The sequence below is a fragment of the Mercenaria mercenaria genome, unplaced genomic scaffold (genome assembly GCF_021730395.1).
Source record: "Mercenaria mercenaria strain notata unplaced genomic scaffold, MADL_Memer_1 contig_3782, whole genome shotgun sequence".
Taxonomy (NCBI): Eukaryota; Metazoa; Mollusca; class Bivalvia; order Venerida; family Veneridae; genus Mercenaria; species Mercenaria mercenaria.
This window is the reverse complement of record NW_026461955.1, coordinates 48,900-61,337: the sequence shown is the minus strand read 5'-3', so window position 1 is coordinate 61,337 and position 12,438 is coordinate 48,900. Positions and strand designations below refer to the sequence as shown.

At 34.8% G+C, this 12,438-nt stretch overlaps 1 protein-coding gene across 1 annotated transcript; it reads left to right on the top strand.

Annotated features, from left to right (window-relative positions):
- The first annotated feature begins 7,123 nt into the window (after window positions 1–7,123).
- LOC128553395 (uncharacterized) lies at window positions 7,124–11,998 on the top strand. The gene is made up of 5 exons (XM_053534538.1): window positions 7,124–7,510; window positions 8,390–8,662; window positions 8,993–9,029; window positions 9,711–9,809; window positions 10,440–11,998. Exons 1-5 carry the CDS (start codon window positions 7,505–7,507, stop codon window positions 10,457–10,459), a joined length of 435 nt encoding a protein of 144 aa, XP_053390513.1. The 5' UTR covers window positions 7,124–7,504; the 3' UTR covers window positions 10,460–11,998.
- The last annotated feature ends 440 nt before the right edge of the window (window positions 11,999–12,438 follow it).

Here is a 12,438-nt window from a genome sequence, read left to right as displayed (position 1 = left end):
CGGCTTCGAATTGAATTTTTAAAGTTTATCAATGCATACACTACGGGATGACTGAAATAATGTCTTTTTAGTCCCAAATATATGCATTGCGCTAGACATGGTAGAAATGTCAATTTTTGATACTGAACTGACTTTACCACAAAATTACGAAATTTATAATTAATACTGAAATGACAGCCAATTCCTTTCCGTAATTTTGTTTAACTGCGACCTTCGGGTTTTATACAAAACAGAAGCGTTCTGCACTTTCGGGCACTTTACCAGCTGATCAGAGTTGTTAAGAAGCAAAAGAAAGAAGTTGGTCACGATCTGCATGTATCTCCCTAAGACCGTTGTACTATTTTTTCAATGGTTGGTAGGACCGTTCTATAAAATACAAAATCTTGAAATAAAACTTATTATACAGAAATATCGCATTATCTAAGTCAATCAATATTAACAAAGATTTAGTAATAATAATGTAAACACTTTATTTTATGACGCACTATAAACGACTGTACTCCCCCTCTTTCTGTTGCGACCGATCAAAACAATAAATAGACAGGTCAAAGGTAAGACATAATCTTAAAAATAATTATTTTGCTTTACACGGTATGTGTTTTTAAGTTTAACGATAAGTCTAACATAAATATGTGTATATGGTGATATTATAGATGAGACAGACAAGTTATGTTTACAAAATGCTGACAAAATGCTAACTGATCACACTCATTGCATGAAAATTCACTCGACCAAGTCACGAAACGGAAGAATAACACGTCAAATTGATTTGCAATCAATAATCTATGATATTTTCTGAAATAAGCATGCATACTCCATAAATATATATAAATAAGATGTTGCATATGTGGTGCGTTTTGGAAAGAAATTACTTTTTATCTAGTCGGTAAAAAACATTCACTATATGCCGACTTGCCAATTTTGATATTTGATCTGAACTCGTATTTGCGACTGACACTGTATTCCATTTTGCGACTACAGTAGCCGATTTATGTCCTTTAAGGGCGCAAATAAAAAAACGATACATACCAAATTGTCTCTATTGATCAGACGTCATGTATGTAATGTCATTTAATGTCGAACCCCTCGTGCTATTCATGTACCTATCCACTGGGGGTTGGGCTGGAGGGTCTGTGACTCGCTATCCTACCTAATTATATTATGAATTGAATGCTTCAGAGTCGTTTACATGCAAGTATTCCGTGTTAGTTTTACAGACATACTATCATAAAATACAGAATTAGAAACTGAAAGTATACACAAGGTCCCTACTATGTCATGCAAGAAATTACGCGTCTGTCAATTCCATATGGAAATCACGCGAAGAAATGCTACCTGACGGCTTCAAAATGTCAAAGAAATGAGACAGGAGGGGCCTATAGGTTGACCCCCGTCCGTCTGTCCGTGTGTATGTCTGTCTGTCTGTCCGTCTGCCAACAAAATGATCCATCCTCATAGGGTTGTCTCGGAATACGGAACTTCCGTAACCCTAGAATCTGAGGCTAGGATTACGGTACCGTTATCGTATCCACTGCCTTTTTAAAAACTAATGCACCCACAAGTACCCTACGGCTGGACATACAGCCGTCGTGTTTACTACCTGTCGTGATTTGACCGTTATTTCTTATGTTTGAAATAATTTACATTTGATAGTGATAACGTTTGCACACGCCGGGAATCTGTCCTTGCGGATTTAGCTGTTTTCTTTGCTAATCCTTGCTCAATCCACTTCCGTTGGTTTAAAAAAGGCGTGAGTTCTACCTCGTCATCGGTAAATTCAGAATATTTTAAAGAAACATTAAAATTGAAAGCTGGGTGTTGATTGGTAAGTATAAATGTTTGAGAAATAACGGTTAAATCACGGCGGTTAGTAAATACGACGGCTGTTTGTCCAGCCGCAGGATACTTTGCGATGATATAACGGTTTCAATGGGTTAAAATTCTAGAGTACGAGCCTTTGTGCGGACACATCTTCTCATGATGGTGAACATTTGTGCCAAGCTATTTCAGAATCCCTTAATTTATAAAGAAGTTATGACACGGACACGAAAAATTGACCCTGCTTTACCTTTAAGTGTCACATTAAAGAGAAAAGGAAAATAATAAGACGGGCATTAACTACATATTGCCGATGTTTGTGTATAAAGTTTGAGAGAGGTTTGTGTAATAATATTCAAGTAATGGCACGACCAAATTTATAAGGACACACATACAAACAGACCGAACAGACAGACCGCATGGTGACTCCTATATACCACCCTCCTTCGAACTTCGTTTGCGGGATATAATTATGTAGAAATACTACAGGAGCATAGGAAAAGCCGATATTTTAAATAAGTCAGTTGCAAACAGGCATACAGTCTCTTTTACGAAGGTCGCAAACATTTGTACAGTACTCAAGCAAACATGCATACAGTCAGGAAATCACACCGACTCTTCTTTCATTGACGGTTATAAACAAATTGGAGATTTTAGCAATGGTTTTATTTTATTTTACCAAACTAGTATTGTTTCTTTATCCATGGAATTTACTTGAAGATCATTCTTCAAGCAAGAAAATATGTACTTTTGACGCCGACAATGTACAATTTCTGGACAAAATCAGTGATCAATCAAGTTTCTTTGCTACAATTTTACCTGTAATCAGACTAACACATCATATACAGAAACAAAAAATGTTCAGTTTCTAATAAAATTTAAACATACATACAATCAAAGCATATCAGTCACTTTAAAATGGTGTTTTTCAACTTTTAGCTGTCAGTTTATTGTTTTGATCGATCGCAACAGGAAGAGGGGAAATACAGTCGTTTATAGGGTGTGAATACATGCACTGCATTCAGTTTATAGGAACAATACACAGTTTACAGATATAATACCATATATAATATAGATAAAAAACCAAAATGTTTTATTATCCTTAGGCAGGCTCAAGCCATTCCAGACTTGCATAGCGGAATACATCCATGTACTTTAAGCGTTTTTTGTGTACTATCTTGCATTTGTTTTGTAAGCTGATCTAAGAGTATATGATGCATTTTTGAAATCACTATTTGATTCAAAATATAGCAATGAGTCAATCCATTTACAGATTTAAAAAGCAATAAAATGCAGTCTTGATTTTTTTAACTTTCGTCCAGTTTGAATCTAAATATGAATGCAAGGACGATGTGCGACGTTTTTCGTTATTTATTAAAAATTAAAAAAAAAACAGTTTTGTTTTAGTTGCTCCAAATAATACACTTGTTCAAAAAAAGAAAATATATAGGCATTATAAAGCATTTCTTTCCTTTCAGCTGACAAAAATACCGATCTGCTTTTTTGGAGAGCAATTTTTGTTTAGACATATTTTATTTATACATTCCATTATAAGGTTTCGTCTATAAAAATACTCTTTTTTCGATTTTTTTTTGCTTTATTTCATCTACGTGTGTACTCAATGTAGGCTCGGGTTTTGATTAAGAACTAAATTTGTATGCAAACTGCATAAAATGGAAATTCATTAGACTTGTTTCCTTTATTGTTAAACAATGGATGAAAAATTCTGGTATCATCAGTAAGACTTAAAAGGGATAATAGATTCATTTAAACTTAAGAATGATTAAACTCAGCGTTGTGTACTGTGACATAATTAGGAAATGATAATATGTGTTTATTTAAAAATGTACAAATAAGAAATTAGTTCTGAGAAATTTAGAGAAGGGCAGTATGGATTTACTTTTCTTTTCTATTACAAGCATTCCCGTTGTCAAGTAATGAGGCACTTAAATAGATGTCAAATATATAAATGTATCCAGATTCCCATATGAATGCACTGGCACCTTCAAAGTAGGACGGACCGAGAAGTAAATTTGATTTAGATTGAAGTGTATCCAAGCAAATACGGCTTGTTTTGCTTGCAAACTGTATTAAATTTCTAAACATACAATGCTTAGGATACTGACTGTGGTCCGAACAAAAGATGCAATATATATGGAGAAAAACTTTAGTCCGACTTGAGAACCATTTAACTAAGGCACTTATTTATTAGTATGGTATACAGTCTACATTGATAAAACAGTAAAATGGTGCTAGTACACTGCACTCTAATTGAGCCGCGCCATGATAAAAACCAACATAGTGGCTTTGCGACCAGCATGGATCCAGTCCAGCCTGCGCATCCGCGCAGTCTGCTCTTGATCCATGCTGTTCGCTTTCAAAGCCTATTGCAATTAGAAAAACCGTTAGCGAACAGCATGGATCCTGACCAGACTGCGCGGACGCGCAGGCTGCTCTTGATCCATGCTGGTCGCAAAATCACTATGTTGCTTTTCTTATGGCGCGGCTCAATTACTAAATAGGATTAAGCATCCAAAAGTCATGTTGTATTTGCACTGATAAACACCGTGCAAATATGTTAACCATACAAAACTCTTAGCTATATATAGCTAAACGTTATAGACTAATGTAATAAGGTATTGGGAATGATATTTTCATTTAATTTACATAAGGGAGAAAATTGACAAAGATCTAATTAAGGTTTACGTAAACTTAATCTCTTTGATATGAAAACAAATTTATTTAGATTTTAGATTAATTCTATAATCACTCCCGATTAAGGTTCCGTATTTTTTTAATTTCATTACATTATATTCTTTTTTGTTCCGTTCCGTGTCCCGTTCCTGAATGGAGTTTAGTAATAGGCGCAGAAGTCCCCGTTGCCAGGATATTCCAGTATGGCGGTATGATATTTTGTTTATTTAACTCAACTAGTACATATAACTTTAAATTACATATATTTATTATAGACTGTAAGTCATTTCTTTGTTTTTTATTTTATCAAAACTATTTATCCTATACATATTTTTCCGTGGAAGTTAAATATATTGAATGACAAAGAGGAATAATATTAGGCATAGAGCTCGGAGGTGAAACCCTTCTCTCCCCCTCCTGGGATTTTTTAGACCCCATTAATTTTGAAACCCCTTGTCTATAGATCATATTTCTGAATTCTGCCATCTGGCAAGCGGGTTCTCTCTGAATTACAGCATGTTATTTACGTTACCTTAACGAATATTTAAAAAATGATAAAACTGGAATGTGGTGATTTATGTGGTTGAAACAACCAAAACTATATATATATACCACTGGTATGTTTGAACGTAACTCTATTCATTCAGTAATGTGCCGTTATACGTACCTGGGATCTTGGAACAGTGTGTAAATACAATGTAACGTGACGTTACTATGGTAAACACATACAATGTAACGTGACGTTACTATGGTAATCATTAACGTCACGTTACATTGTATGTACAATGATGAGCCGATAGGCGAAACTGGTTTGTATTTTTATAATTAAATACTGTTGGAAAGGCATGTGAAGCCATTTTATTTATTTGATTTATAGACTTCCATCTTGTGCCGAGTCTATTTCCACTTCGGTACAAATGTCATGACTTAAACCCAAAACAATCTCCCAAGAAAACCTTGACAAACATGCAGAACCAATGCGACTAAGTGATCTATCTCAATACACTTTTCAAACCTGTTTTCGGTTCAAGTTTGTCAAGATGACAGATGGCGAAAAATTATTGCCAGTATGTCTTACGGATATGGATCAGAGTTGTAGTTGCTCATCATTCTGCCATGACATTTGTACCGAAGTGGAAAAACTTTCTAAGTCACCGCGCAGAACGTCGGCATGTAAAACGTTGACCTGTAAACACCCCTTCCCCACCGCCAACGCCGTTCTGATAAAAATCTTTATTAATAAAACAAGTAAGACTACAAAGCAAAATACCACAGTATAAATATCTATGGCCTACATAGTTACATCCCGTAGATGTAAGAGGGATCTTAGACTCACGTTGACCTAAAAGACTACTTTATGTGAGCATTAATCCAAGGACGAAATTCAATATGAATTTTCCTTGTTCGCTGGGATCTAATTTCGCCGATTGGCACAATTAATTTAATTAAATACGAATGAAAGCATCAATGGGATTCTGTTTCACTATCTAAGAAAACGAAGACCAGTCTATGCATCTAAAGAATCTTATTATATATTATCACACACCTGTCTTTAAGTGCCTTGTGGCTGTCCTAAAACCCGTCCGTACTGGGCTCAGTTTTTTATTACTATTTCTCGTTCTCAGAGACAATTCATATTTAAACAAAGACGTCATTTTTTTTCAGTTATTTAACGGCGGGAAGTTTACCTAACCGGTATTCCTGGATTCTGTACCAATACAAACCTGTCCTCCGCAAGTAACTGACAACTTGCCCACATGAAACAGAGGTGGAGGATGAATGATGTCAGACAGTGTATTTTATCAAATCATCACGGAGAAAATGCGCCCCGCCCGGGGATCGAAGTCGCGACTCCAAGATCCGTGGATCTGTGCTCTCCCTATGGATACTTACCTATAGCGGGTTACTTATCTTTTATAACCGCACACAAACACACACACACACACACACACACACACATGCGCGTACGTGCGCACACTCACATACACACATACACACGCGCGCGCATCAGTCAAACTAATTGTAGGCATGGTTTAATTGAACATGTTCATGTGAGAGAAAGCCTACACCAGCGGAAATATTTTGTCGAATTAGATCGAATAGATTCATGATCTCAACGACCAGAAATAATAATCACTAAGTGATCTTACTCTGATGTATTGTAAATTGATCTCACTTTCAATAAAATTGCAAAATTTTCAAATTATTGACTCAAATACCACATGACACCAGATGTTTATTTCATGTCTTTTCATTAGGACCTCCCCCACCCAACAACAACAACAACAATAAACACACACACACACACACGAAAAAAAAAACCCACAGCACTCGGACATTCAACAATTATAATAATAATGTCCGTATGTATTGACCTGGCACTTTCACCAATATTTTCGGGCGTTTTCTTTATTTTACGCCATATAAGTGACATTTATTAAAATAACCTTTTCAGTTATATGCTGCCATGAGTTCGAATTCAGTTCAGACAATTACATTTTACCTTTTGATTTGTATCGATATTACATTTATTCTTACATTATTTTATGAAAGGTATCATTTTTCTTGTGTACTGGCGCCAATCCCGTTTATTGACTGAACACTTGTCCAGCCCTGAAGAATTTTGTAGAACGGTTTACTGTACATAGAAAACTGTTGAATAGTGGAGTATTTCTAAATAATTGAAAGATAAATCATGATCAGTGTGACACTTTTCTCGTTTGTTTAGTTTACAGGGGATATTTAAAAAATGGTATGGTCAGACATACCACCCGAGTTTGGTAACTGTTTATCATTAGTTATATCATTATTAAGGTTGGAACACCGAAAATTGATTTACGGAAACATTCCAAATATTCTTTAATGGACAATACATTTATAAATATATATATCTTGTCATTATTTTTCAATGAATTAAATGTCAAACACGGTTTCGGTTTGAAATTATAACCACGTACTTACTGTTAATAGGTGTTCGTACCGGAAAATCGCTATGAAGGTAGGGTATTTTTCGTTTTGTTTAGTAATAAATCTGTCAAATTGAATAATAAAATAATAAAAAATATAAATTTATAAAAGTTAAATACAGTTTGTGTAGTTAGATTCAGTTAGTGTGACTGTTTTATAGCAATTGCGATCAGTAGACCTGCATTTTGGAATTTACCAAGCGACAAAAACAGTCCTCTCATTCTTATTTGTAGGGGTGAGGAAAAGGTTAGTTATTCGCGGACATACCCGTATTTGAGCACAATAAAAATGGTTATATTTTCTGTCTGCCGTTGGTGTAGGCATTTGTAGAACAGGAATACATTTTAGGCTAAAGACTGTCGTTAAATACATTTAACTGAAACTTCAAAAATCCCGCAACTATTCAAGAGTATGGTACATTTTGTGTTTGCTCCGTGGTTCGAAACATTAGCCGAGGTAAAATCTATATGAATAAAAAGGCATGTTGTGCACCCAAAGAAAACCCGTTCTCCTATTGTATCAGGCAGACTCGTATACAATACTTGTTTAACTGTTTTTCAAAACAAACCAATCTGAACGTTTTATATTTTTTAGTTCTTAGTATTTCGTAAACATTATATCGTATCTATATTTCATCTCTATAAACTTGTAACCTTGATGAGGTATTCTGGACGCCTATGTTTTGAAATCATGCAGGGGCTTAATATGGTAAACCGTATTTGTGGAGAAGCATAATTTCTGAATTCTGACATTGTTTAAAATAATTACTTGTTTTGGTAAGGATCATATTTGATTAGTTGTGTCCTCTGTGAAGCTTATTATAACTATGAATGCTGGGAATGAGATACCGTACTCGTTCTGTACTTTTAGCGTTCTTTGGATATTTTCATGAAATGTTTGCATCTTTCAGTTACAGTCAATGAATTTCATCCTTAAGGCATTAATCGCTTGCGCAACACTTTGGATGAGTATTCTGCTCGTTCTTTCTTTGTGTTGGCGTTCAAAGAGGACAGCGCAGCTGCACAATATAGAACCGCAGTATTGCTTCCTGGAGGAAGGTTCTGTCATAGGCGAGAGCAAAGCAACCTGGCTAAAAGAACTGATAATCAAAAAAGACAAGAATACAAAGCGAAAAAACAACTGCGATAAAGTCAGTGCAATGCTCGAAAGAAGTGTTAAACAGGTAGACAATTATATGTGTTTATTTACGTCCTTTGAATAATTATATGTATTATGTTCATACTAGTAATTTTGTTCTTTTATATTGTTTTATGGTGAAGTTATTGCTGTTCATTTGAAAGAAATGTACTTTTTGAAATGAATAAACGATTAAGCTTGCATTCATTTTGTTAAACATATAATATAAACTGTTTAAAATATTTATCTCAGATAAAACTGTTCTGTCGTGAGATTAATAAGTAATTTTGATAAACAAATGTATAAAGCATTTTAAGGAAATGTACTCATATTTATTCAGCATGACAAAAGTGAAACCGCTTTAATTTGGTTTCAGATGATAGGAGAAAAGTACAACAGTGATACAAACCCAGGTATGTGTATAAATAAATTAATTAATATATATGATTTAAAGTTACATTTTTGTTAGTTTTTTTCACCACATATTTATTCAAATTCTTTATATTTTATATGTTTGTATATGGAAGAGTGTGGTATCGTTTAGATCCTGTGGCACTGTAAAGAAGTGACTTTTCCTTTCTTTATGTTGTTCAGAACCAGAAATAGATTTCTTTACGAATTAAGAAAAGTGTAATTCTTAAAACAGTCTTATTAAGCAAATTACAATGGAAAAAAAATAATATTTTACATGAATCATACAGGGATATCATAACAATACTTTTTTTTAATTGTTGTTAAACTGTTATTCCTCTAGATCAAATCAAATATGTTTTCGTAAACCTCTGTCAATTATCTTTTTATCCCAAAAGGAAGAATGTATTTATAACATGTGTGACGTCGTGGGAGAAAAAATAATACCATTACAGAGTTTTGGCATTACGCTTGCATTATTTGATTAAAACAGATATGAAAAGACATTCACGCAATATCCTCTACATAAAACTGCATGGAATGTGCAATAATTGTATATTTAATCTGATTGATCAACGTTCCGCGTCACCTAAACTGTTTGTAAAGGTCAAATCCATTCATTTATATATTCAATGTGATACCATTTACTTATATCTAAAGTGTTGATACTTGATATATTTCAGAGTATGTTTCGCTCAGTCTTAAACAGTTTAATTGCACATATTCGAATAGAGAAGAAGCACAACTGCACCCGAAGCAAGTTACTTCTCATGCTAAGCCAGGTAAAATAAACGTCTGCATGGACAATTATTTATACTAAACATGTTTGCCAAAATCCACTCGTACCCATACTCTGCCATATTTTCTTCCTCTAATTTTAATACATTGAAACACCGATTACTCAGGCATAGATAACTTAAGAACCCTTGGTAGGTAGAGTTATTCAGTTCGTCCAGGCCAATTTCCTTATACGACGCACAGGCTCGGTTTAGCAATGGTAAATGTCCGTGACTTTTTTTGTTGTTTGTCTTTTGGCAAATTCCGAGCATATGTGCAACGTTTTGAAACTTTGATAATATGTGAGATGTCTTATTCAAGTTTCTTCACCGTGTGTTTATAAAAAAATACGATGCCGTTCTTGAATGTAGTTTTCTTTACAAATGCAAGCTTTAGATAAAATACGGTTACACTGTAGTAAAAAGCACCAATGCATTTGTTATTTATTTAAGAAATGGATATATTTCTTAAAATGCAACGACGATTCGATTGGGCCTTTTTAGGCACATTTGTAGGGTTAACTGGGTATCGCTGTTAACTCGAGCAGTTTGATTTCCCCATGCGAGCTCAGTTGAGCGACAGAGGGTAGTCATGACACAAACGTTTACATAAAACCTGTAATGTTGTCATTTTAGTTCCAGGAAAAGCAACGTAAGTTTTCTGGAAGTCAGATGTAAGTTCAGGGAATGGAATACAACATTTACAGACAGAAGGCGCAATTTATGTACGCAAATCAGGGAAGTATTACATATCTTCTCAACTGACCACAAGAGCAGACAATGCCACCGGTATAGACGAAACAGATCAGACGTTTTATACATTATCTCGTACAACGAAGGCGGTGAACGAATTCTCCTAGAACACGTAAAATCCATGTGCGAAATGGCTGTTGGACATGCAGGTTGGACAAGTCACATAGGAGCTGTATTTCATCTTGAAGAACATGATCGAATTTATGTTGCTACTTCACGCCCCTACAACCTTATGTCTGGTCCTGGAAGTAATCATTTTAGTATTCATAAAATATAATGAAAAGGTCATTATAACAGTAGCTTGATCTGGGATGCTGTATTCGGCTCGAGTGGATTTTTGTAAAGTCGGATATCACGAGGCGCGCAAGCGCCGAGTGTGATTCGACCAAGCAAAATCTACGAGAGCCGAATACAAAATCCCAGATCTAGCTACTGTTATAATGACCCTTTCATTATATACTTTACCATTTTGTGAGTTGTTATTGAACGAAATCTTTAATGTTTATCGATATTAAAATGGAACTATGTGAAGTTTTTATGTGCGCTATTTATAGAAATGTGCCAGGTCATGCATATTAATGAAAGTAGTCCGGCAGCATACAATAAGGAAGGTACAATACGGAATTTTAAAGGTACAGTACGGATTTCTTTTCTGCCTGTTCATATTTAATTGTGAAATACAAGCCGATTTTTACAGAATTTATATAGGTATATAATAAAACGTAAGAATAAAAGGAGATACAGTATTCCTATGATCTTATTGTTGAAACTAATTATGCAACTTCCATGAAAGCTGCCTGATAACACTTATCTGATGTCTTGTTATTACCTCAATGACCTGATAACCAAAAATATTGGCCCCGCCCCTATTGACGGATTAGTTTTTATATCAGTTCCATTCTAAATGTAATTTCATTATAGAGTCCAGTTTTAATGTTGTATGACTGTTTTTCTTACACAAGTAGTCACTTCCCTAACTCTGCCTGTCTTCATTCTTATCGCACGATATAGCTTTAGTTAATTTTGGATGCGTGGGTCAAGGTCAGTATTAGAATTACTAAAAAAGAAAATGGTTTTCTCACAATTGCTTCAGTTAGGAATGGGTTAAGTAGACCAAACCTGGTAAATTATAACTAAAAAAAGGTAACTTTCATACAGACAAATGTTTTGCTTCATTTTGGAAAGCTTAGGTCACAGTCATTGTTACTAAATATAGGAAAATATTTTATGATTTTTGAGCGTTTTATAAATAACTGATATATGAGACTGTTAAATGTCATACATCATCACCAATATATGACAGGAGGTCTATAACTCCAACTAAGATACATGCATTATGTCCCCGTTTTACTTTGAATTTCAAGCGAAACTTTTTAGGCACGTTCACTTTATCTTTGTTATCATGAAATGGATTTCATTCCAACTTAGACTAGTTGTTCCACATCGTCACCAACTTCATATGACACAAAGTGCATTACACTGGCAGCAATATTCCATGAACTTTGTCTGTTTAATACAATAGAAAGTCTGCTAAATGTTTTATTAAATGGTTTTGACTCGGACTTAAACTGCTGTAAACCTCATCACCCCGCCATAATGGTATTGATCACTCCATCCCGATGTCTTACGGAAGGTCGGTGGTTCTACCCAGGCCAGGTGACCGCTCGTGATGAAATAATGCACGGAGGGGAGGGGCACCCGGGTATTCCTCGATCATAAAAGCTGGAAAGTCGCCATATGGCCTGCGACGTTAACCGCCCCCCTCCACACACATACACACACACAAAAAAAAAATAATAATCATTCCCTTTTCACTATCAAATACCGACACACCGATATTTATAGGAAGCTGAAAATTTAAAATATTTTACTTACTTACTTA

Coding starts and splice junctions, on each gene's coding strand:
- LOC128553395 (XM_053534538.1), top strand. Junction 8,663..8,992: donor TCGAAAGAAGTGTTAAACAG/GTAGACAATTAT, acceptor ATTTGGTTTCAG/ATGATAGGAGAAAAGTACAA. Junction 9,810..10,439: donor TACTTCTCATGCTAAGCCAG/GTAAAATAAACG, acceptor TTGTCATTTTAG/TTCCAGGAAAAGCAACGTAA.